We start from the raw sequence: 25,709 nt of genomic DNA on the forward strand, positions 1-25,709 counted from the left end.
CTGCAATTTCCACAGTATGCATCCGATGAAGTGAGCTGTAGCTCACGAAAGCTCATGCTCAAATAAATTGGTTAATCTCTAAGGTGCCACAAGTCCTCCTTTTCTTTTTACTCTCTCCAGTGTTAACGTATTGCCCCTTCAGGTAGGTAGTTTCTTGAATGGGACGAGCATGACAAGTTCCTTCCCAAACTGTCCCAGCCCTACTCCTCACCCCCGTGCCTTCGTCCCGCCAATCCGCCCACTCCTGTTTTCTTGAGCTCTAGGCTGCACCCCCGCCTTGTCTCTCACGTGCATAGCACTCACGTTCCCCCGTCTCGGGCAGAGAGTCACTTCCCGATTGGCTGGGGCGACTCCTTATTTACATAGAATCTCAGAGTGAGGTTCCGCCCTCCCGCTGAGCGTCGCAGAGATTCCCTATGCCGTTCCGCGTTCCCTCCAATAGGAACGCTGGACTGACGCTGTTGTTGCACGTGAGGGTGCTGCACGTGGGCCCGTTATGTAAAGGGCGTGTGGCGGAGTAGGGGAACACCATACACGCGCGCAGGCGCGTGAGGCCTGCGTTCTGTGGGAGGTAGGTGCGCATGCGCGCACGCGGCCCGGCCACTCCAGCCTCGCTCCATCCTGGTCCTACCACAACGACAATGAAGCAGCAGCAGCAGCAGCCGGCGGCCGCGAGCGCGGGTGTCCCGGCCTTCCTGAGCAAACTGTGGGCGCTGCTGGGGGAGGCGCCCAGCAACCAGCTCATCACCTGGAGCCAGGTAGGGGCCCCGGAGACTGGGAGCCGCCCTCCCCCACCGGGCAAGAGACGCGTCTCGACCCCCCCCCCCCCCCCCGCCCGCACACACGGGAAGATGAGGGCGGACTGAGCTGGGGAGACGGGCCCCGCTCGGCGTGGCCGCGCCTCCCTCCCCACAGCCTGAGGCAAGAGGGGCCCGACGCCCCCTTTCCTCCCCCAGGGCTAGTGTGTCCTGCACTGGGGGGGGGGCAGAGCCGCCGCCCTCCCCCCCCCCCCCCCGGGGTAGCTGGACTGAGACCCCGCCCCGAGCACAGGGGGCCCGCAGCGCCCTGCCCGCTGTCGCGCGGGGGGGACAAACCCGGAACCTTCCTCAAGCCAGGTCCGTTCCTTCCCCGTCTGGACCCAGAAACTCCTCGTGCGTGTCCGCTCCCCCCTCCCCGGTCCCGAGCTGCCGCCGCTCGGCGGGGGACGGCCGGGGATTTCTCGGTTCTGGGCACCGGCCTGGCCTGGTTCAGGGAGCAGATTTACGCCGTGCGTGCGTTGGAGTCTCGCTCCGCAGCGGGTTCAGTCTCCTGCCCCGACCCCGCAGGATAAAGTGTTGGGGGGGCTGTCGAGGAACAGGCTGCTTACCCCAGATCAGTAGGTTCCAGGTTTCGGGGTAGCCTACAAAACGATGGGGCGGCGGCGGCAAGGGGATGGGGGTGGGAAGCTCTGAGCTTGTAGAGGAGATTGTGTGGCCTGGTTCTGGGGTGGATAGGTGGTGGTGAGGCACAACTGGAGTCTGAAGGTGATTTGGTTTCTTAAAATGTTTTAATGAGAGCGTTTCCATGTTTCTGCCTTTTTCTCTCCCTATATCCCTACTCTAGTAGTTTTAATTTTATTATATATGACGCGTATTCACATTTTTCCTTCTCCTTTTGAGGGTAGGAGGAGAGGCTGCTTAAGCAAACTTACTGGATATCTACTCTGTTGGAAAATATGCACCAAACTTATAAAGTTTTTTTCTCCTTAGTTTGATGAGGGTGTAGAAATTAGTTGTCCTATCTCTTCCACATGTAAAACATAATAGTGTCATTTCTAGTAAATTCAAAAATGGTCTTTGGTGTGTGATCAATAGAAATAGTTTCGTATAAGTGCACATGAGTGTTGATGCTCGTTGGCAATGATAGGAGGGAACTAAAAGGATGTGTAATTTAAAAAAAAAAAATCACAGGAGGATGGCACTCCCCTTTAGTTAAAGCAGCAGTTCTCAAACTATGGGTTGGGACCCCATTTTAATGGGGTCACCAGGGCTGGTGTTAGACTTGCTGAAGCCAAAGCCCGAGCCCCACTGCCCTGGCTTCAGCCCGGGGTGGCCGGGCTCAGGCTTTGGCTTTGGTTCCCTCACCTGGGGTGGTGGGGCTCAGGCTTTGGTCCTCGTCCGTTTCCCCCCCCCCCGGGTCATGTAGTAATTTTTGTTGTCAGAAGGGGGTCACAGTGCAATTAAGTCTGAGAACCCCTGAGTTAAAGGAGTACTTACACTACACTAGTAAGTTCTTTTATTCTCAAGTTCTTTTGCATTTTGCCAGTCCTACCACTGTGACTCATTGGACCAGCTCTTCGAACATTATCATATGGATTTTTTTTAGGAGATGGTTTGTTTTCAGTAGGAACAACTTGGGACAGGTAAACTTATAGCATGAACAAACTAGTGATGACAGGGAAAGCAAGAAATGCTGTTTAAAAATACTCGCTGCTGGTTAGCAACAGCTCAAGAAGGAGATCTTGGAGTCCTCATGGATAGTTCTCTAAAGACATCTCAATGTGCTGCAGCAGTCGAAAAAGCTAACAATGCTAGGAACCCTTAGGAGAGGAACAGGACAGAAAATATAATGCCACTATATAAATCCGTGTTACTTCCACGCCTTGAATATTGTGAGTACTGGTTGCTTAACCTCAAAAAAGTATATTAGAATTGGAGATGGTACAAAGAAAGGCAACAAAAATGTGTAGGGGTATGGAACAGCTTCCCTGTGAGGAGAAATTAAAATGACTGGGACTGTTCAGCTTAGAAAAGAGATGACTAAGGGGGGATATGATAGAGGTCTATAAAATCGTGAGTGGCATCGAGAAAATGAATGGGGAAGTGTTAATTACCTCTTCACATAATACAAGAACCAGGGGTCACCTATTAAAATTAATAGGCAGCAAGCTTAAAACTAATATAAGGAAGTGCTGCTTTACACAACACACAGTCAACTGGTGGAACTCATTGCCAGTGGATGCTGTGAAGGCCAAAGGTATAACTGGGTTAAAAAAAGTATTAGATAAGTTCACGGAGGATAGGTCCATCAATGGCTGGTGTCCATGAAGGCGTTGGCACTGGCCACTATCAGAAGACAGGATACTACCGGGCTAGAACGATCATTGGTCTGACCCAGTATAGCCATTCTTATTTTTTTATGCTCTTAACGTAACTATGACAAGCATTTCTCCTCTGCTAGAGGAATGGGGTGACAACTGTATTGTGCTTCACTAAATTTCTTTCTACTGTGGATCATAAAGTTAAGTAATGTTTTGCATTTACATAGCATTTTCAATTTATAGCATTCAAAGCACTTTACAAAGATAGGTAAATATGTCAATTTTAAAGAGGGGGTAACAGTCACAGAGGTTAAGATAAAAGAAAAGGAGAACTTTTGGCACCTCAGAGACTAACAGATTTTCTAACATGGGTTTGTTTTGTTGTCTCATTTAAGTAAGTTGAAGCACTGTGGAAGATTGGAGCCTCGTTGACTTGTCCATGGTCATCTTTACTAGTTTGTGATGCAACTGGGGGCAAGCTCGCTGTATTTAAAATTTAAATGTTTCTGTTCTGTAATTTTTCTGTTAACAGGTCTTAAACCAACTGCTAAGAAAATATTTTAATGTAGGTCATGTCTACACTACAAACTTAAGTCTTAAGTTATATCGGCATACAACCACTGCAGTTAATATGTGGCTTGTGTGCACGTGTACTTTGCTCCTTGTGTTGACAGTGCATGCACTCACCAGAGTGCTTGTATCAACGCAGAGTGCGGTGCACCAGGGGTAGGTATCCCATTGTGCAACTAGCCATCATCCAGCGTGCATCTTTTGGAAAGCTTTGGCAATGCATGATGGGGCCAAAACGAGTTGTGCAGGGGTGACTGGGAGCATGGGGCTAACTTCCTAGTTTTCAACTGTCTCCATTGCATAATGTTGTGTTCCATAATTTTTGTGCCTTTTTTCAAAATCCCACAAATCCTTGTGGCCCTCCTCCGACCCCCCCCCCCACCCCCCATCCACTATCTCTGACAGAATCACGGAGCCTGCACAGCTCTGCACTGTTGTCATGAGCGTTGCAAGCACAGGGCACACAATCCTGGAGTCTTTTGCAGAGCCACAAGAAGAACCAGATCAGTGAGGAACATAATTCCCTTGGAGGACAGATTGCTGTGGGACATAGCGAGAACCGGTTCAAGAATGTTGGTGGCATTCACTTAGCACCTTCAGGTGGTGGAGCACCGTTTCAGGCCCTGAGAAACACCCACTGACTGGTGGGATCATGTGGTAATGCAGGTTTGGGATGACTGTCCGTGGCTGCAGAACTTCCGGTTTCTTAGGGCCACATTCCTGGAGCTGTATGCCAGGCTTGCCCCAATGCTTCAGCAGTGGGACACCAAAATGAGAGCTGATATCACACTATAGACACGTGCAATGCCAGTCAGTTAGAAATCAGTTTGGTGTCAGGAAATCCACTGAGGGGGCTGTTGTGATGCAAGTCTGCAGGGCATTTAATCACCTCCTGCTAAGCAGGACTGTAACTGGCAATGTGCAGGATATAGTGGATGGATTTGTAGCAGTGGGGTTCCTGAACTGCAGTGGAGTGATAGATGGCATGCATATCCCTATTTTGTCACCAGACCACCTTGTCACAGAGTACTTCAACAGAAAGGGCTACCTTTCTATGGTTATGCAACCATTGATGGATCACAGGGCACCTCTTCACCAACAGTGTGGGATGCTCAGGGAAGGTGCCTAATGCTTACATCTTTAAGAACACAGGACTGTTACAAAAAGCTACCAGCATAGGCTTTCTTTCCTGACCGGCAGATTAGCATTGGGAATGTTGAAATATCAATAGTGATCCTGGGGGACCCAGCTTCCCTATACCCCCCTGGCTCATGAAGTTGACAGCATCAGGGAATGATTCAGCTATCAGCTCAGCGGGTATAGAATGACAGTTGAATGTGCATTTGATCATTTGAAAGGTCGCTGGTATTGTTTCCTTCAAGATTGGACCTCAATGAGAAAAATATCCAAATGGTTATTGCTGCCTGCTATCTTCTGCGTAATGCATGTGAAGCAAGGGGCGGAACGGGGAGTTTCTGCCAAGGTGGAGCTACTATCTGCTGAATTTGAACAGTCAGATACAAGGGCTATTAGAAGAACTCAGTGTGGAGCTATGTGGCTCAGGGAGGCTTTGAAAGACCATTTTAAGAGTGAGCAAGAGTAGTGTGGGGTGTTGTATGCTCTACCTGGCGTATCCGGTCACAAAAGAGCAGGGAGTGCTGTGGTGGTTACTGTAAAGGAATATAACATTGACAGTGCACCTGTTAAGTTTGTTTGGGAATGATCCTTTGAGTTGTGTGACATTGTGCATATGTTTTGAACTAACAAAGATGAATTATTTCCAAACAATAATTGTTATTCTGTAACGATCAGTGCAAAAAAACCCTGTGTAATTTTAAAATAAATACAGTACGTTAATTTCTGTTCTCTTAATTTATTAAGTTATGATGGGGAAAGAATTTTCATGTCCGTTTCAGCAATACATACATCAACCATGGCTTTCACAAGTCTGTGTAGGTCAAACTGAGGTTGTCTGTAATGTCCCCCGGAGTGGAGTAGTAGGGATACTGCAGGCACATGGAATGATGCAGGGTGGAGAGGGCAGTGTAGGGAGGTTCTGATATTGAGTTCTCAGTGGGCTGCAGAGAAAGGCAAGCTCAGGATTGTTGAATCTGTAGGTCCACCAGAGTCGGCAGCATGTGTGCTTATTGCCTAAGAAGCCCCATTATGTCCTGGTGCATCTCCCTCTCCTTTTCCTGCTTGGACTCTTGGGCCTTTCTCCTCTCCGCTCTTTCCTTCTCCAGGCTGTCTACAGTGCATAGGACCCTGTGCTCGTGGTCCCATGCAGCACTGGCTTGAAGGATCTCCTGGAACATGTTATCCCAAGTAGTGTTTTGGGTTTTTTTTCCCTTCCCTCCTCGTTTGGCTCAGGTGTTCTGTGGGCGTGGAGGGGCAAACCCCGAAGGCCACAGTGGCAGCAGCTGAAGATAAAACACACAGAGGTACCATTGTTCATACATTCACTATAATAAGCAAGATTTCAGAATCTTAAGTTACTCCCCTTGCTGTCCGCAAGTAATCCCAAGCAGAAGTGAGAATGGTTTAAAATAGTAGTCACTGCCCCAGCTCTGGTGAGTATGGCCCACTGGGGGAAAAGGAAACGAGGGATTTGCTCGGTTGCATGATTCTAGTCGTATAGGGCAATGACACTAAATGCTGTCACTGTTTTCCACAGGAAGTGGTGATTTTAGCTGATATGTTACTCCCTTGGGTCACAAAGGCTGCCGGCTTCCTGAAGCTGCTCAGGCCCATATGCTGCTAGCCTGTATACTGCAATGGTGTCTGCTGAAGTTATTGCTGAGTGGCATGGGAAAGTGTCGTACCACAAAGAAAAAAAATAAGGCAACCCTCCCTAGAAACTTTCAACAGAAGATTGCAGAATGCCTCCATGAAAGCTTTGAGATCTCTCAGGATTCCAGGGACATAGTTGTGTACATAAGAATGGCCATATTGGGTCACACCATAGGTCCATCTAGCCTGGTATCCTGTCTTCCAACAGTGGCTAATGCCAAGTGCTTCAGACAAAATGAACAAAACAGGTAATCATCAAGTGATCCACCCCGTTGCCCATTCCCAGCTTCTGGCAAACAGATACCATCCCTTCTTATCCTGGCTAATAGCCATTGATGATAAATTAATGTAGGCTATTATCTAATTCTTTTTTGAACCCTGTTAGCGTCTTGGCCTTCACAACATGCTCTGGCAAAGAGTTCCACAGGTTGACTGTGCATTGTGTGAATAAATATTTCATTTTGTTTTAAACCTGCTGCCTATTAAATTCATTTGGTGACTCCTAGTTCTTGTGTTATTAGAAGGAGTAAATAGCACTTCCTTATTTACTTTCTCCACCCCAGTCATGATTTTATAGACCTCTATCATATTCTCCTCTCCCACCCCCCCCGTCATCTTGTTTCTAAGCTGAAAAGTCCCAGTCTTATTAGTGTCTTCGCCTATGGAAGCCATTCTATACCCCTAATTTTTTTTTTTTTGGTCCTTTTCTGAACCTTTTCGAATTCCAAATATTTTTTTTGGAGATGGGGCGACCACATCTGCAGGCAGTATTCAAGATGTGGGTGTACCATGGATTTATATATAGGCAATATATTTTCTCTTATCTATATCGTTCTCTTAATGATTCCCAATATTGTGAGTTTTTTGCCTGCCGCTTCGCTTTGAGTAGATGTTTAGAGAACTAGCCTCAATTACTCCAAGATCTTTCTTTACTGGTAACAGCTAATTTAGACCCCATCTTTTTATATGTAAAGTTGGGATTATGTTTTCCAATGTACGTTACTTTCCATTTATCAACATTGAATTTTATCTGCCATTTTGTTGCCCAGTCACCCAGTGTTGTGAGATCCCTTTGTAACTCTTCACAGTCTGTTTTGGACTTAACTCTGTTGGGTAGTTTTGTATCATCTGCAAATTTTGCTAATTCACTGTTTACCCCTTTTTCCAGACCATTTATGAAAATGTTGAGTAGTACAGACCCCTGGGGGACACCACTATTTACCCCTCTCCATTCTGAAAACTGACCATTTATTCCTACCCTTTGTTTCCTATCTTTTAACCAGTTACTGATCCATGAGAGGGCCTACCTTCCTTATCCTGTGACAGCTTACTTTGCTTAAGAACCTTTGGTGAGGGACCTTGTCAAAGGCTTTCTGAAAATCTAGGTACACTATATACACTATATTTCCACATGCTTGCTGACTCCTTCAAAGAATTCTAGTAGATTGGTGAGGCATGATTTCCCTTTACAAAAACCATGTTGACTATTCCCCAACAAAATACGTTCATCTGTGTCTGACAATTCTGTTCTTTACTATAGTTTCAACCAGTTTGCCCAGTACTGAAGTCAGGCTTACTGGCCTGTAATTGCTGGAATCGTCTCTGGAGCCCTTTTTAAAAATTGGCCTCATGTTAGCTGTCCTCCAGTCATCTGATACAGAAGCCCATTTAAATGATCGGTTACAAACCACAGTTAGTAGTTCAGCAATTTCACATTTGAGTTCCTACAGAACTCTTGAATGAATACCATCTGTTCCAAAAACCTCCACTAATGACACCTCAATCTGAGACGATTCCTCATATTTGTCAGCTAAAAAGAATGGCTCAGGTTTGGGAATCTCCCTCACATCCTCAGCCATGAAGGCTGATGCAAAGAATTCATTTAGTTTTTCCCTCAATGGCCTTACCATCCTTGCATGATCCTTTAGCAGCTTGCTCATCCAGTGACCCCACTGGTTGTTTAGCAGGCTTCGTGTTTCTGATGAACTTAGCAATTTTTTTTATTACTTTTTGAGCCTTTGGTTAGCTGTTCTTCAAATTCTTTTTTTTGGCCTTCCTAATTATATTTTTACACTACATAAACTACTCACCATCCCCCCTCCCTGCCTAGAGGGGAATGAAAAGTAGATAGCAGTTTTAGCTCTCTTGGTTGTAGCACGAGCTCTCGTAGCATGAATAAATTAATGGAAAGTCATAAGATTCTGTCCTGGTACTTTAGGCGTGCCAGTCCTGAAATTGAAAATGTGTGTACACATTTAGGTGAGATTCCTTCCCTTGCACTGGGCTTGACTAGCTGAACTGTGGTGGAGTCAAAAACAGGTTCTGGCTTGCTGCACAGCTGGGCCCCTCAGTCACCTGTCCCCCATACACCACCACCTCCTCCTTGCTGTTCATAGCCAGGGCTTGTGACTTGGGCTTCTCGGAGGTATACTCAGTGCTGCTGGGGTTGGTATGGGGGAGTGTGTGTGTGTGTGTGGGGGGTCTGCGCTGATTATGGCATGCCACTCTTCGTAAAAGCTGCAGGTTTGTGGCTTGGCACTGGATCGTTTGTTGCCCTCCCTGGCTGTCTGCTATGCCTGCCACATGAAAAGCAAGGAGCTGTGGTACTGCTGCTTGTTCTTGTTGTAGCCCTTCTGCATCCCCTTAGCAATCTGCTTGTATATGTTGACATTTCTAAGGCTGGATCGGAGCTGTGCCTGCATAGCCTTTTCTCCTTACAGGCCTGGGAGAGCCAATATCTCCTGTCTGCTCCAGGCAGGAGTGTATCTGGAGCATGCAGCTGGTGTGGTCAGCTAGGCAGTTGCATTTAACCATGGAGAGCTGCTAGGTGTGCTGGCCAAACTGGGCAATCAGGAAAAGGAATTTAAAAAATTTGCAGGGCTTTAGAAAGGTAGGTTCTGGTCTCTGTAATCCCTGGCCAGAGGAGTTAAAAATGGTGACCAGAGAGGTCAGTTGTGGGACAGTTGTTGGGGGGGGGGGGGGGCAGTTTTAGGGTTGAAATAAGTAACACAGAGTCTGCATTCCCACTAACCTAAGTATATCAATCATGTCTGTATGCCGATCAGAGAGGTGGTGTTACTATATCAGCATAATGGGGAATTTAGAGTGGTGGGAGAGCAATTTGAGTACAGAGACATGCACAACTAGGTTCATGTAAGCTGACTTGTGTGGACCTAACCCTGTAGTGTAGACTAGGCCTCAAACTTTCCAGTTCTTCCTAAAAGGGAAGCTGATCCAGCTAGTCCTAGTTATACAGGCCCTCTCTGAAGTATTATGATATCTCCCCCTTAGATATAAGTCCTATTCATGATAGAACGCTGTAGGCACTTCTCCTGTATCAGAAACTTCTTTAAACAATGTTGGTTTTTAGTATATAATTAACTGTGGTATTATATTGAATCACAGTAGGAGAAACAGGAGTTGGAGATCCCACCTGGTATGAACTTATTTTTTTGTTAATTTTACTTTTTGTTTAATATTAGTTTCCCTTGTCTGGGAATGGGAACTCTAAATGCTTTAACTGACCATTCAGTGTGATCTAGTTTTAAGTAGCTTAAGGACCTGTATTCTTAGCAGAAATATTGTTGTGACACTTTACAGTCATAATGGATGTTTTATCTAGGAGGATTCCAAATGCCGTACAACTCATCCCTAAAACTTTACATACACCGTCTCTTAAATGGATACACAAAAGCTGGTCTAAGATAACACTGCATTAGTTATTTTTTTTTTACTGGAAGTGAAGAATAACTTGTTCATTTGTAATTGTCTAGGGAAGTTTGTTGAGGCAGAAATTAATGATCATATTTGGAATTTGATCAAAAAGACATTGGCATATAGGTAATCAGACCTTTGATTTAATGTCACATTTTACAGCACTAATAGTTGTGAATTTCAACAGATACCATTTCCCCTTATTGTAACAATGGAAGAACAACATTGTCGTGGTTGTGTTAACCTCTGGTTCTGACTATTTTCATTGAAATAATGTAGGGATATTGATCTGTAGAGAATGAAACTATCAAGATTTTAAAATCTGGCATACGGTGTTTCAGGCTTTGCTTTTTACATCACTTTTCTTTTGAGGTACACTTGTTTTAAACGGATTTGGGAAATTTTCCAGAAATCTATTAGCTGGATATTAAAGAAGGCTTTTTCTACACAGGAGAAATTTACCTATCTAAGCACTCATTGTTCCCATCACTTCAAGTGTGCTTTTCATCCGCATAAAAAGGACTTTAAATGATTGTCAGGGGAGCAACTATTGGTGAAAGTAACCCCAGAAATTGTAAGGGCAGATCTCAATTGTGCATCAATCAGCTGACTCTCAGATTGAGTGCCACCATAGACACAGTTCCTGTTGGTACAGTCAGTGTAATCTTTAACAGCTCTTTCAGGTAGTGAACCTCCTTAGTTACATCAGTGAAGAGTCCTTTCTCTGCTCTCTTCCCCCTCCTCCCCTACCCCCCCCCCCCCCCCCGCCCCATGGTCCTCAGGTCAGCTGCCAGTGATTCCACTGTGGATTGCTGACTGACACTGTGCTTTGCCTTCTGCCATACCCTTGCAAAGTGTCCCCTGCCCCTCAGCCATGCCCCCAAATTTGAGCTCTGCAACTTCTTAGATGGGGAACCTCTTGTGATTTGCCAGTTGCAAATCCCATTCTGAGGAACCACATATATGGTTCCTCAGAGCAAAGCTGTCATTTATGGACCTTCAAATGATATTTCTAATGGTCTCTCAGTTCTCCCTATTAAGCTAGGATGGACCGTGGCTGCAGAGGTGTTTTTGTGTTGAGAGGCAAACAAGTGGAGGCTTGTCATCTGGAGCTGTCATCAGTGACATCTGTCAAAGATAACAACCCACATCTTAAATTGAGGGCAAGCCTGATGTATGTAAGGGCAAAATATAAACCAACTAAGGTAATCAGTTAGGATGCATTCAGTCATTTTTGTGCTTCACAATTATTTGAAGCACAAACAGCTGAATAGCTCTACTATAGACAAGGCCTGACAGTGACAGTAAAGTCATCATCAAAGTTCAGGATCAGTGTACTGGTGAGAAGACTAGCCTCCCTCACACCCAGCTGCATGGACATAGTGAGTATAGAGATTTCTAGCAAACTGCTGTTCCTGGACTTAACAGCTTCATCTTTTACATTAGTCTCTGGCTAACTGGTATTGGATAAACTCGAAGTTCCTGTCCTTTTCTAGCTACTAGAGGGGATAAAGAGATCTCAGTCTCTTTTCTTTCTATCAAGAACCTCTTGGCTGCTATGAGGAAGAGGGTCCCTAAGACTTCACTCCTTCCCAGAGCTTTCCCAAGCAGCAAATGAAACTGACAGGATTCTGTACAGTTTCATTGCTCCAGTAGTGTTCAGTGTAACTGATAAGTCATGGTAATTTGTTCTGCTGGTGCTTCAGGAAGCTATGAGCAACAGCAGAAACAATGAAGATAACTGTCTGTGCACTCAGGAAGATATCCGTTTAGATTCTATTCATATTCAGCAGGTGTCACAGATCCAGCTGGGCACACCTTGCTGGCCCCCCATTGGCCTGCTGTAAAGGAAATCCAAGCCTCTGTGTCTGTGGATCACCAGGTGTTTTAACTTCTAGACCCTGAATGATGTCTATCCACCTCCCCAATCTTGGGGTCCATTGGCAAACGTGCACTCCAACACTTCCTTCTGAGATCTGGAACCCACTGTCTAGCTGCCTAGCCCCCCTGGGTTCAGTGGTAATCCTGTACCTAAACACAACCTGTCCCAGACCTCCACACCAAAGGAGTGAAAGCATCTGGTAACAGTTTGTCTCTCTCTCTCGCTGGATGCACATAGTGATTGTGATGCAGTTATCGCACTGCTAACACACTTTTTTTGCTCATGGGGAATTCTGTAGACTTCAGAATTCAGGCTCCCTACAGACTTTGGTTTTTCTCTGCAGAATATAGATTCTGCTGGAGAGGAGAGGCAGTTGCACCTTTTGCCAACGAGGAACTCCTGTTGGATCAGAAGAGAGGGCAGCCAGCTGGAGAGGCTGTGTTCCTCACAGCGGGGCCAGGAGAGGAGGCACTGGACTGACAGAGCAGGGCACATGGGGCTGCTGGGGTGGGGCTGTCACAGAATGGGGTTCAGAAGGGCTAGTGGAGGGACAGACTGGGATGTCTTCCATTCCATACCCACACCAAACCACCCTCCAGGTTCATTCCCTCTCCCTCAGCTCTTCCATTATCCCTAACTCCCCCAAGCCTTTCACACTGCTTCTGAGGGGTGCAGGAAATCTATTTCTGTATTGTATTTTAAATGAATTACTCAAGCTCTGTACTAAAACGCCTTGTAAGAAATCTGTTTGCCAAAAAAAAACATTTCCTGAATCTTTCTTTTGTATGTATTGTTACAGACATACATGCTGATCGGTATTTTGAAATAAATTACCAAAATAACTGAAACTGGTGTGATTATATTATTGTTTTGACAAAGAAAATATGCAGAATTTTAAAATATCGTACACAGAATTTATAACTTTTTTGGTGCAGAATTCCCCCAGGAGTAATTTTTGCAGTTTATAGTTAATCATATGCAGCACGAGAGAGTACAGATTAAATAGAAAACAAACATTCTTAACACATTGCATCTTGCTAGCTTACCCTTTTTGAGGGGAGCTATTGCTGTTTGGGCAGGCAGGGTGTTCCCTGCTTCATGCAAGCTGTTACATGATGATTGGTCTCTCCCTCATGGAGTCACTTCTCCAGTTTGTGTGACCTTTCTCTTTCCAACTACTTTTTCCTGTCTGGCTCCCTCTGTTCCTGTGGTTTTTCCTATTTAAACCCCACCTCGTCACTTGGCCTCTTTTGTTCTGCTCTTAATAAATTTCCACTGTTTCTATCTTTCCCCATTCCCTCCAGAGGGGTAAGATTACACTAGTTTATCAAAGGTGTAGCTGCTTTTTTTTAGCATAACTTGTGTGGTCAAAGTGCTATCATTAATCTTAAGTATTCCCCATTGTCCTTGAGTGGTGTGTAGCTGCTACAGGTCAGCAGTGGTGGATCCATATACATATACAGGCAGTCATGATTAAGGCTCTGATTTAGTCACGGAGGGCATGGTATACATGGAATCCGTGACTTCCAGCGGCCTCTGTGACTTCAGCCTGCGGTGGTCGGGAGCTGCAGAGTCCCCCACCGCCTGCTGGGGCAGGAAGTTGTGGGGTACCCCCGCCACCTCTGGGAGTGCCCCGCTGCTGCAAACTGCTGGGGCTGGTGGGCAGTTCCGGGCTGCTGGAGGAACCCAAACTCCTGGCCCCCACAGATGGTGGGAACCCCCCAGAGCTCCCAGCTTCCCACCACCCCCGAGCAGCAAGGGACACCAGGAGCTGCAGGCGGCAGGGGTACCCCACAGCTCCCAGCTGCTACAGGCAGCTCCAAGTCCCTGCAATTGCCCCACTTGAAGTAGTGTGGGGATTTGCAGATCCTAACTTTTACTAAAAATATCCCTGACAAAATGGGGGACAGGTCACAGCTTCCATTAATTTTTCTGTTTTGCCGGGACTTTTATTAAACATATCCATGACAAAATCTTAGTCTTACTCATGATACAGCAGTTTGCGTAGTAAAGTTCATAATGTCATTCAAAATTCATGCATTTGTATAGACAGATTTCCAAATAGTCACACATGGTTCTTTGTAAGTACAAGAGATAGAAACTTTTTTCCTAATAAAATGTTTGGAGGGGGGAAAGGATATCCTCTCATAAGATGTTAAGTATCTACTGTGCCCCTTTATAAAAACAAATTTTTTTAAAAATTAAATACAATGTGCTCTTCATTTTAGAATGGCCAGAGTTTCCTGGTGTTGGATGAACAAAGGTTTGCAAAAGAGATTCTTCCTAAGTACTTCAAGCACAACAACATGGCGAGCTTTGTGAGACAGTTAAATATGTGTAAGTTTTTTAGTATAGCTTTCTATCTTAAAAATTATCTAATATCATACTTTTTTTCACCCAACCCTTAAAAATGGGTAGATGGGGTTGCAGCAGTAAAGTTCTGAATTCTGTAGTGTTTTCTTTTCTTCATGGTTAAACTGTTTTTCAGATGGCTTCCGTAAAGTAGTCCATGTTGACTCTGGCATTGTCAAATTGGAACGGGATGGTCCTGTGGAGTTCCAGCACCCATACTTTAAGCAGGGCCGTGATGATTTGTTGGAGCACATTAAAAGGAAGGTGAGTAAAAGGTCATACAAAACACATGGAGCATTGGCTTCTTTTAGCTAATCTTGTGAACAGATGGAGTGGGCGTGTCAGTCAGTCGCAACTGGCGACTGTTGACATAGAGGCCTGCAGTCACAAAGGAATGTTGGATTTTACTTTTAAAGAGAAAATGAAATGATTTGCGCTTCTTCAAAGTAATCCCCTCTTGTTTTTTATATATAAAAAACAGTGAATGAGACGTGTTTGTGTGTGTGTGTGTATATATATGTGTATGTGTATATATATGTCTTTCGCTGTTTTTTATTTTTCCTTAATTATTCATTATAGTAAATCAGCAGCCCACCGAAGGGATGAGAAAATTACAAAACAAATTTATTCTTAAATTTTTTATAAATTTTGTGCTTTTTTTTTTTGTTCCAACTACAAATTGTACTATTTTGATCTTGCATTCACCAATATAAATATATAGCACAGTTTACTTTTTTAAAAAACCATGCAGTGATTCCCCTGGGGAGAGGATCAGATATTATGTATGTCACTTAATATGACACTGGAAGGTGCTTGGATGCCACAGTGATGATGGCTATGTAAGAACCTGTATAGAGTAGAATAGAACTGTGTGTTTATAAAGCTTTGACTTTTTTTTTTTTTAAATACAAGTCAACTTTGGTAAAGGGGAGAAAACTGTAAATATACTAGTTTTACAATTTTTAAACATGCTCAGTGATGTAGAAATTATCAAAATATATAGTATGACATTCCAGGATAAATAAAAGTGATTTCTAGTGCTGATTATTCAGCCTGTTTCATAACTACTAATTTATTTTGAGTAGTAGTAGGAGAGAAATAACATTTAGCATTCAGAATTTCATATTGCATCATGGGTTATTTTACTTTTAAAGGTTTCCTCTTCAAGACCTGAAGAAAATAAAATCCGTCAGGAAGACCTGTCCAAAATCATAAGCAGTGCTCAGAAGGTGCAAATTAAACATGAGACCATTGAATCCAGGCTGTCTGCCTTAAAGAGGTAAATATTACTTTGTGAGAGAACTGTTAACTTGCATTAGTATTCACAGATAGCGCTTCAGACAATAAATTTGATCAGTTTGAAGCTGCAAATCTAGTAAGAAAGACATTGGTGTTTAAAGTCCTACTCTTTGCATGTGTTATTGGGGCTTGGTTTTGAGACTGCTGCAGTGTATAAAAGTTGTTTTGCAAAAAGATCAAATTTAATTTTAAATACTTCTCGTGTTTATTTGGGAAAGAGAATTTAAATGGAAATAGAATTTTTACAGAAATAAAATGTACACAACTTATCAGTCATGTGAGCTGGTGATTGAGCAGTGGCAATTAAACTCGATGATTAGAATTTTAAAATACTTAGGATGAATAATCATACTTGCCCTTTAAAATAGGAGATTTGAAAATTAGTGTTATGAAGTTTTATATTGTAAGTAGTGATTTTGATGCTCGAGTTTGGGAGACAGCTAAATTTTGTGGTACATCCCTACCAGTTGTTTGAACGTGATTTATGTAATCTTTTTATTATTACTTCATTCCTCCACTGTTAAATTCCCAGAAAGATGTGCTCTATTGATTTAAAAAAAAAAAAAATTGACTCAAAATACCCTTCTGAAGTTTTTCTGAGTCTCCTAGTATCATGCTAGAATTTGGATACTATGGTTTAAACAGTTCAGAAGTTTCAGCTATCCATTTACTTTTACTCTGCTAAAGTTTTGCACTCTAAATAGACTTGTCATTGATGCTTCTGCTAATTTCTACAGAGATTAAAATAGGTTAGAATTACTAAACCCATAGCAACCATGAGTGGGAATACTATAGTTCTTAAAAATAGCTGATATTTACACTCTATAAAAATTAGTGGCAAAAGTGATTGGATAGCTCTGTAGTTTGGAATTAAGAAAATAAGAATGGCTATACTGGGTTAGAGGAATGGTCCATCTAACCCAGTATCCTGTCTTTGGATAGTGGCCAGTGCCAGATACAGCAGAGGGAATTAACAGGGCAATTATCGAGTGATCCATCCCCTGTCATCTAGAGTCCCGGCCTCTAGCAGTCAGAGGCTTGGGGACATCCAGAGCATGGGATTGCATCCCTGCCCATCTTGGGTGATAACCATTAGTGGACCTGTTCTCCATGAACTTATCTAATTGTTTTTTGAACCCAGTTATACTTTTGGCCTTCACAACATCCCCAGGCAACATGTTCTACAGGTTGATTATGCGTTGTGTGAAGTTCTTCCTTCTGTTTTATTTAAACCTGCCACTTACTAATGTCAGTGAGTGACACCTCTCTGGAGTGGCTCATCCCCTAAGACTGACTATCTCAGGACAGACTGTTGGAAAACAAGGGCAGATGTTCCAAACTGATAGCATGTTCTATAATTAGATTTCACCAAGGTGGTAACAAAGTGCACTCCTGGATCACTATACCCATCTTACCATGGAATCACAGACAGTCCCATTAGGCTCTCCAGCCTTGCCACCCAGACAAACTGGACTCGGTGATAATGATTACATAAACCAAAAATCACACCTCATGAGGCTACTCCCTGTCAGGGTTCCCTCCCCACTCTGGGGTACAGATGTGGGGAGATGTTTTACCTGCTTGGTCTCTTTCTCCCCATCCAGAGAGGGAACAAACAAAGAGCACAAACAACCCTTGTTCTCTCTTCCCCCACCCCCCCCATCTCCCCCAGATTTGAAAGTATCTTCTTCCTCATTGGCCCTTTTGGTCAGGTGCCAACTAGGTTATTTGAGCTTTTTACCCCTTACAGGTAAAGATTCAATACAGCTACCCAGGAGGAATTTTATGCTACCCTTAGCTGTATGTTTATGAAACTCTCAATTACAAAGGATCAGTCATTTACCCCAAATCAGTTGATATTTCAGATCTGACATCAAAGACACTGCTGGCAGCCAATTCAATAGTAAACTAACTATAGATATATTAGCTTAACAGAAATGTGTTTTTGAGAAATTAAAGCAGGTAACGTATAATAACAAGTGAGTCAAAGTTCATAAATCCAAAAAGATAGCAGAAATGTCATTTTTTGCCAGTTTCCCAAAAATCTTTCAGGTCTACCAAGAATAATTCTGGGGATCTCCGTTGTCTTAAGTTATTCTACCCTGTTAGAATCCAAACTGTCCAGAGATAAAGGATCATTCTTTGAAATCCATTTTATAGCTGCTGCTTACAGATCACAATTTGACAAGGGCTTTTATTCATTCCATGGCCACTTTGTTTGAAATTAACATTTCCCGTTACCATCCTTAAATTCTTGATTAGCATTTCACACGATCTCTGAGTGATTTAATTACAGGGTTATACAAACATTTGCAATTATGTAATAGCAAACTAGGATATTTCACTAGTTTTCATTAATTGAACACCTGAATACATTCTCATATTAACACACACTTTAATCTAGGGTTATCTAATTACTGGAGCATACATATTGTAACTGTAATTACAGGGGTATATGCAATGTAATACTATAGCTCTTACATAGAGGTGGGTGAGAGAGAGATATATATATATATATAGTGAAAACAACATTATTAGCATCTCTTTTGATCTCTATTAGCTAGGGCTGTCGATTAATCACAGCTCACGTGATTAACTCAAAGTTAATCGCAATTAAAAAAATGAATCGCGATTAATCGCACTGTTAAACAGAATACCAATTGAGATGTATTAAATATTTTTGGATATCTTTCTACATTTTCAAATACATTGATTTCAATTACAACACAATAGAAAGTGTACAGTGCTCATTTATATTTTTGATTACAAATATTTGCACTTTAAAAATGATAAAAGAAATAGTATTTTTCAATTCATCTCATGCAAGTACTGTAGTATAATCTCTTTATCGTGAAGGTGCTATTTACATATATAGATTTTTTTTTTTGTTACATAACTACATTAAAAAACAAAACAGTGTTAAACTTTAGAGCCTACAAGTCCACACAGTCTTACTTCTTTTTCAGCCAATCAGTAAGAGAAACAAGTTTGTGCACATTTAGGGGAGATAATGTTGTCCACTTCTTATTTACAATGTCCCCTGAAAGTGAGAACAGGCATTCACATGCCACTTTTGTAGCTGGCATTGCAAGGTATTTACGTGCCAGATATGCTAAACATTCGTATGCCTCTTCATCCTTTGGCCACCGTTCCAGAGGACATGCTTCCATGCTGACAACACTCATTCCAAAAATAATGCATTAATTAAATCTATGACTGAACTCCTTGAGGGGAGAATTGTATGTTTCCTGCTGTTTTACCTGCATTCTGCCATATATTTCATGTTCTAACAGTCTGATGATGACCCAGCACATGTTCTTCATTTTAAGAACACTTTCACTGCAGATTTGACAAAATGCAAAGAAGGTACCAATGTGAAATTTCTAAAGCTAGCTACAGCACTCGACCCAAGGTTTAAGATTTGAAGTGCCTTCCAAAATCTGAGAGGGACAAAGTGTGGAGCATGCTTTCAGAAGTCTTAAAAGCACAACACTGTGGTGCGAAAACTACAGAACCCGCAACACCAAAAAGGAAAATCAGCCTTCTGCTGGTGGTGTTTGAGTCTGATAATGAAAATGAACATGCATTGGTCTGCACTGCTTTGGGTTGTTATCTAGCAGAATCCGTCATCAGCATGGACGCACATCCTCTGGAATCATGGTTGAAGTATGAAGGGACATATGAATCTTTGTCTGGCACATGAATATCTTGCGATGTCCCCATTCTCACTTTCAGATGAAATTGTAAACAAGTGGACAGCATTATCTCCCGCAAATGTAAACAAACTTGTTTTGTCTGAGCAATTGGCTGTACAAGTAGTAGTACTGAAGGGACTTTCTGGGCTCTAAAGTTTTACATTGTTTTATTTTTGAATGCAGTTATTTTTTGTACATAATTCTACATTTGTAAGTTCAGCTTTCATGATAGAGATTGCACAACAGTACTTGTATTAGGTGAATTGAAAAATACTATTTCTTTTGTTTTTTTTACAATGCAAATATTTAATAAAAAATAAATACAAAGTTAGCACTGTACACTTTGTATTCTGTGTCGTGATTTCAGTTGCAACACAGAATACAAGTATTTGAAAATGTAGAAAATATCCAAATATATTTTAAAAAATGGTTTTTCTATTTATTTATTGGTTAACGTGCAATGAACTGGGTTTTTTTTAGCTGGGAGCCGCAGGGACATGTGGAGCTCGGTAGGGAGCCCCTGCCGTCCCTACCAACCGCCATCACCAGTGGAGGTTCCATACCAGCACCCACAGGAGTCCTGGACCATGTCTCCCCCCCCCCCCCCCCGTCTCCAGTACCCACAGCCCAAGTTTTACTTGAGGTATATAGTAAAAGTCATGGACAGGTCACAGGCCGTGAATTTTTGTTTACTGCCCATGACCTGTCCGTGACTTTTACTAAAAATGCTCATGACTAAAACGTAGCCTTAATCACAGTGGGTACCTCTCTGTAAAATTCCAGTCGGCAAACTGGCAATTTGAGATAGACAGCTGCTTCTTCATGTCGGTTCTTATTCCCTTTGACTGCTGTCTATGCCCCCAGAAACTCAGACTTCATACTTTTTTTTAAAAAAAATCTTTAGAAGGTATAATTAATTTGGAGAGAATACATTATAGAATAACAGCTGAAGAGAGAGAATTTGATGAGGAAGGATAACTGGGTTTGGTTCACTGGTAGTTCCAAAGAAATAAAGGGTTGAACAGAATCTTTGACAAATTGAAAAACTCAGCAAATTTTGTTTGGAGTTGAAGAAAACGTTGTGTTTGTCCTGAAATGAACCATTTTGTTTCCAGACAGTTTTTAGCATCAAAACAAAGGAATAGAAGGGCTAGATTCACAAAATGGCAGGAGGGAGGTGGTAATGTCTCTCTTATAACCTTTAGCTGTCAGTGGCTAGGGCACTCACCTAGTATTGGGAGACAAGAGTTCATTTCCCCCTCAGCCTGATATGGAACAGCAATTTGAAATTGGGTCTCGTGTACTGCATTACAGTGCTCTTACCACTGGACTATTGCATATTCTGGTGTGGATCTCTGTCTGTGTCCTGTTGAAGCTATTTCACAGTGTATAAATTCATTACTGGAACAGGGGCAAGTACTTGGTCTCCTACCATCAATGTGAGTGCCCTAACATTCAGGCATTAGAATACTCACTCTGTCTCTGACCTGGTGACTGTTCAGATATTTTATACAAAGTGGAACAGCTTTGACGGGAGAGTTGAGACATGCCGGCTCCATGTTGCCCTGTATCCCAGGGGTTAGGGCACTCTTCTCTGGTCTCCCACGCTGCAGTTCAAATCCCTGCTCCATATCAGGCGGGAAGGGGAACTGAACTGGAGGGATCTCCTATAGCCCAGACAAGTGTCCTAACTGAGCTAAAACTTACAGGAGAGGCATCACTGCCACCCATACTTCTGGCTGAAATTATTTGGGTAATTTGCATCAGATCTGTGAATAGTTTTGGGTTGACCAAAACAGCACTTTATGGCAAATACATTATTTTTTCAAATTTTCCCCAGCTCTAATCAGACCATTCCCATGGGCTGCTTTGAGTTCTGTGCTATGTAACTTTCTTCCAAGGCTTCTGCTGATGGTACTTCATAGGAAGGATGTATAACTTTGTGAAATGTCTTAAAGAGCCTGACTTATTTTTTTTTGTGAAACTGTATTAATGTAAGGGCTTAAGTTTGAGTTTAGCTTTCTAAATCACTTTTGTTGAAACAGGGAAAATGAATCTCTTTGGAGGGAAGTGGCAGAATTGAGAGCAAAACACTTGCAGCAGCAACAGGTTATTCGAAAGGTAAGACTTAATTTGTGGATTATACAGCTGCTTCTGTCTGATTAGATATATTTTATGTGCACAGGCTGATTTATGTTGTCCTTACTCTGACTACCTCAATCTATGCTATGTGAAATCTAGTTTTCTTTAAAATAGTAAGATCTTTAATCTTCGTTAACTCAGCATGTGGCCATCTATAAAGAGACGGAAGGATTACAGGATGCCATCATGTTTGCCTCTTTACTTTCCTAGGAAAGCCCTCTCCAGGGCAACTTTAAATTGGCTTCTCCCCCTCTCTCCCTAGTTTTGGAGATGGCCTCCATTGGTAGAATCCCCAGTAGAATTCTGTGTGAATAACTTGATGCACTAGCAGCAATTGAAGTGATTAAATTCTAAAATACATTTTAGGAACAAAGTAATGTTTTTGGTCACTTATTAGCTGATGTCAGCATGACCTGGCTTGTTGATGCTGAAAATGAAATACAATTAAAAGGTTAATTTGAATTAAGCCATATAGTATGTAGTTAAAGATTAAAAATGTAGCTGTCAACTCAAAGCTACAATGGTGGACAGGATTCCAAGGTCTCAAGGAATAGGATTTTGTTTTTTTAGAGGAAGATCAGTAGATTTGGTGGTAGGTAGGATATAGAAGCAAATACTTATCGAACTTTTATTTTAAAGAATTGTGAAACTGATAAAATAGTCAAACAAAATACTTTATTCCTATTTTTACAGCATATCAGTTGCCAAGAAAAGAAGCAAAACTATATTTTTGTAAATAGCAAATTTTAAAAGTAGTTTCTTAAAGAGCAGAAAATGGAGCAAATGTGAGCTGTGTTTTGTACCACATGTTCCTGTGGGAGTAGTAAAATATTGGAGCATTTGAGAGAACATTCACTTTTTTACTCTTTCCCATGTGGCATCTGGGTCTCGATTTTTGGACTTGACAGTGAATTGTGTTCATTTTTGTTACAGAATACTTCTGAAGATGTTTTTGCTGGGAATTTCTTTGACAAACTCCAGTTCACAAATTTCATGTGAAACTACCTAGTAAAATAACTTGAAATCCTGTGTTAGATGACATCTCTGCCATGTTGTACCTATAGAGCATTTACTGTGGGGCGGTTCAGTAAGATACTCGTATTCTTGTTGGTAGGATCTCTTTCATACAACACTGATCATTCCTGTGAACTTGTGAAATTGCTTGTTGGAAGTATTTGCAAGATACAGTAGTTTAATGTCACTAGTAGAAGAGCCTGTTGAACGGAAGCTGTAGATGGTACATCCAGGTTAGATCACTGGTCTAACCTTTTAGGGACCTGGTTTTATACCCTGGTTGGGCAGCAGGTGAAAACTCTGTACATGCGGTCTTTGCTTCTATTTGCACATCATAAGACAACCATACAGTAAGCAATCTGTGCAGTGGGGGCTAGTGCTGAAGTAGCAGAATAGTTATATGTGCCTTGCTTGAACAAATGAAATTAGGCCTTCGGTTGTAAGTGTCCTAAACATTCAGTATCAAAAACTGTTTTAGTATGTCTCAGTGGGTTTAGTTAACCTTTCTTGTCTTTCCATGTCTACATAGCTGCATTTCACCAACTCCATCATTATCTGTGTGTGCAGCCTGTACCATTAATATCATCCATACCTGTACCTTTTTTCAGTTAATCTACTGGAATGTTCTTTTCTTATGGCTTATCCAGAGAAGTTCTCAAGCATATGCAGAATGATATGGGTACTGGTGCAAGAATCCGTCTCTTTTTGGTGCCAATCATCTGAAAAAGCCTTCCTTGCTTCATTGACTAAATCTTTTTCAAATCTTACCTTGAAATCTGTCTTCTCTCTTACCTACAATTCCTTATCTCCTAAGTTCTTTTGCCCATTCATTTTTATTTTCTTTATTTTTATTTTTTTGTAAATCAATTCAGAATACAGTTTATGTAAAAGATACTACACAAAAATTGAACTATATATTGAAATAATGCAGTTCAGGCACTAATACAGCTGGTTTTTAGCATTTGTGCTTTATCAAGTTGGATCACAACCTCAACATGAGGAGTCAATGTGATGTTGTTGTGGAGGGGGGAAAAAAAAAAAAGCAAATGCACTAGGTTGTATTCCGCATCGCATGCAAGTCCTGAAAGGTGATAGTACACTGAGTGCTGGTTAGGCCTCAGCTGGAGTACTGTGTCCAATTTTGGTCACCAATGTTTAGAAATGATGTTGTCAAGGTTCCTTCCCCACTCTGAACTCTAGGGTACAGATGTGGGAACCTGCATGAAAAAACCCGCTAAGCTTATTTTTACCAGCTTAGGTTAAAACTTCCCCAAGGTACAAACTATTTTAACTTTTGTCCCTGGACTTTACTGCTGCCACCACCACCACCAAGCGTCTAACAAATATAACAGGGAAAGAGCCCACTTGGAAACGTCTTTCCCCCCCAAGTCTCCTCAAGCCCTACACCCCCTTTCCTGGGAAAGGCTTGATAAAAATCCTCACCAATTTGCATAGGTGAACACAGACCCAAACCCTTGGATTTTAAGAACAATGAAAAAGCAATCAGGTTCTTAAAAGAAGAATTTTAATTGAAGAAAAAGTAAAAGAATCACCTCTGTAAAATCAGGATGGTAAATACCCTACAGGGTAATCGGATTCAAAACATAGAGAATCCCTCTAGGCTAAACCTCAAGTTACAAAAAGACACGAAAACAGGAATGTAAATTCCATTCAGCACAACTTTTTTTTTATCAGCCATTTAAACAAAACAGAATCTAACTCATATCTAGCTAGATTGCTTACTGACTTTTTACAGCAGTTCTGACCTGCATTCCTGCTCCGGTCCTGGCAAAAGAAACACAGACAGAGAGAACCCTTTGTTCCCCCCCACTCCAGCTTTGAAAGTATCTTGTCTCTTCATTGGTCATTTTGGTCAGGTGCCAGCGAGGTTGTCTTAGCTTCTTAACCCTTTACAGGTGAAAGGGTTTTTCCTCTGGCCAGGAGGGATTTAAAGGTGTTTACCCTTCCCTTTATATTTATAACAGATGTAGAGAAACTGGACAGGATCCAGAAGCAAGTGACAAAAATAATGGAAGGAATGGAATGCAAGCCATGAGAGCAAAGGCTGAAGGAACTGTGGGAATTATGTTTAGTTTAGAAAATAAGATATTGAAGAGGGATGTGATAATGGTCTGTCTTGCCACAGAGGGCAGGATAAGAGGCAATGGGTTGAAGATTTAGATTAAATCTCAGGGAAAAACTTCTTAACTGTAAGAACGGGGGATAATGGAACAGACTGCCTAGGGAAGTTGTGGAAGCTCTTTCACTGGAGGTTTTCAAAAGGAAGCTTGATAGCCATCTGTCTTGGATGGTTTAGGCACAAATCCTGAATCTTGGCAGGAGGTTAGACTAGGTGACCTTTGCAGTCCCTCCTAAGTCTATGATTCTAAGTATGATAAACTTTGTAGTTTTACTACTGTGGGCTACTATTGGTTTTGTTTGTGGGGTTTTTTTTTTGACAAAACCTTGCATCGTAGTGTTTACTTATCTTCCTTTTCTTGTAGATTGTACAGTTCATTGTTACTCTGGTGCAGAATAACCAGCTAGTGAGTCTAAAACGCAAACGGTAAGTACAGTATTGAAAAAAATAATTTTGTAAATGTTAACCAGCTAATACGGGTTTCTTTTGCTGGGCTGCTTTTCTCTTTAGAAATATTTTTTTCATGCTTTAGTCGTGTTCATGCTACTGATTTCTCTCCCCCCCCCACCTCCTCCCGGTTTAGGCCACTACTTCTGAATACCAATGGACCTCCGAAGTCCACTATGTTTCAGCAGATCGTCAAAGAAGCAGCTGACAAAAACCATCATGTAAGTTGATTTTGAGGTGGATATTATTTGTTCATGTGGCAACTGGAGGGATGGAGAAAGGTGAAAAAGTATTAACAGGAATGACCTATAGTGGCTGCAGTTGTGCTATATTAGCTAAAAGTGAGGCAAAAGAGGGGAAGAAGAGTGTTTTGAAGTGAATAACAGCTGCGTGCCAATGAACTATTTTCATGGTAGTTAAACCATTTCCATTGTAATGTGTGTTTAAGTTTCCAGCTTTTGTTGTGACACTGTTCTTGCTGATTTACAGTGTTGATATATTGTATCACTCTCCAAGGTTTTTGGCTTAGTTTGTTTTACATTGTCTGATCTTTGGTGGATTTTAACTGTCGTTATCATCTTGAGT

The 25,709-nt window shown here is 42.1% G+C and overlaps 1 protein-coding gene across 3 annotated transcripts in view; it reads left to right on the plus strand.

Annotated features, from left to right (window-relative positions):
- The first annotated feature begins 522 nt into the window (after positions 1-522).
- HSF2 (heat shock transcription factor 2) overlaps positions 523-25,709 on the plus strand; it is a 38,833-nt gene continuing 13,646 nt past the window's right edge. Inside the window, exons 1-7 of one of the 3 annotated variants that reach the window (XM_074948325.1) lie at positions 523-758; positions 14,264-14,372; positions 14,524-14,651; positions 15,542-15,666; positions 21,427-21,502; positions 25,042-25,103; positions 25,261-25,345. In XM_074948325.1, the coding sequence (XP_074804426.1) occupies positions 582-758; positions 14,264-14,372; positions 14,524-14,651; positions 15,542-15,666; positions 21,427-21,502; positions 25,042-25,103; positions 25,261-25,345 (762 nt within the window). In that variant the 5' untranslated portion in view covers positions 523-581. The remainder of the gene's footprint in view (positions 759-14,263; positions 14,373-14,523; positions 14,652-15,541; positions 15,667-21,426; positions 21,503-25,041; positions 25,104-25,260; positions 25,346-25,709) is intronic. The other 2 variants (XM_074948328.1, XM_074948326.1) reach the window with 2 other exon arrangements.

This window comes from Natator depressus, chromosome 3 (genome assembly GCF_965152275.1).
Source record: "Natator depressus isolate rNatDep1 chromosome 3, rNatDep2.hap1, whole genome shotgun sequence".
Classification (NCBI taxonomy): domain Eukaryota; kingdom Metazoa; phylum Chordata; order Testudines; family Cheloniidae; genus Natator; species Natator depressus.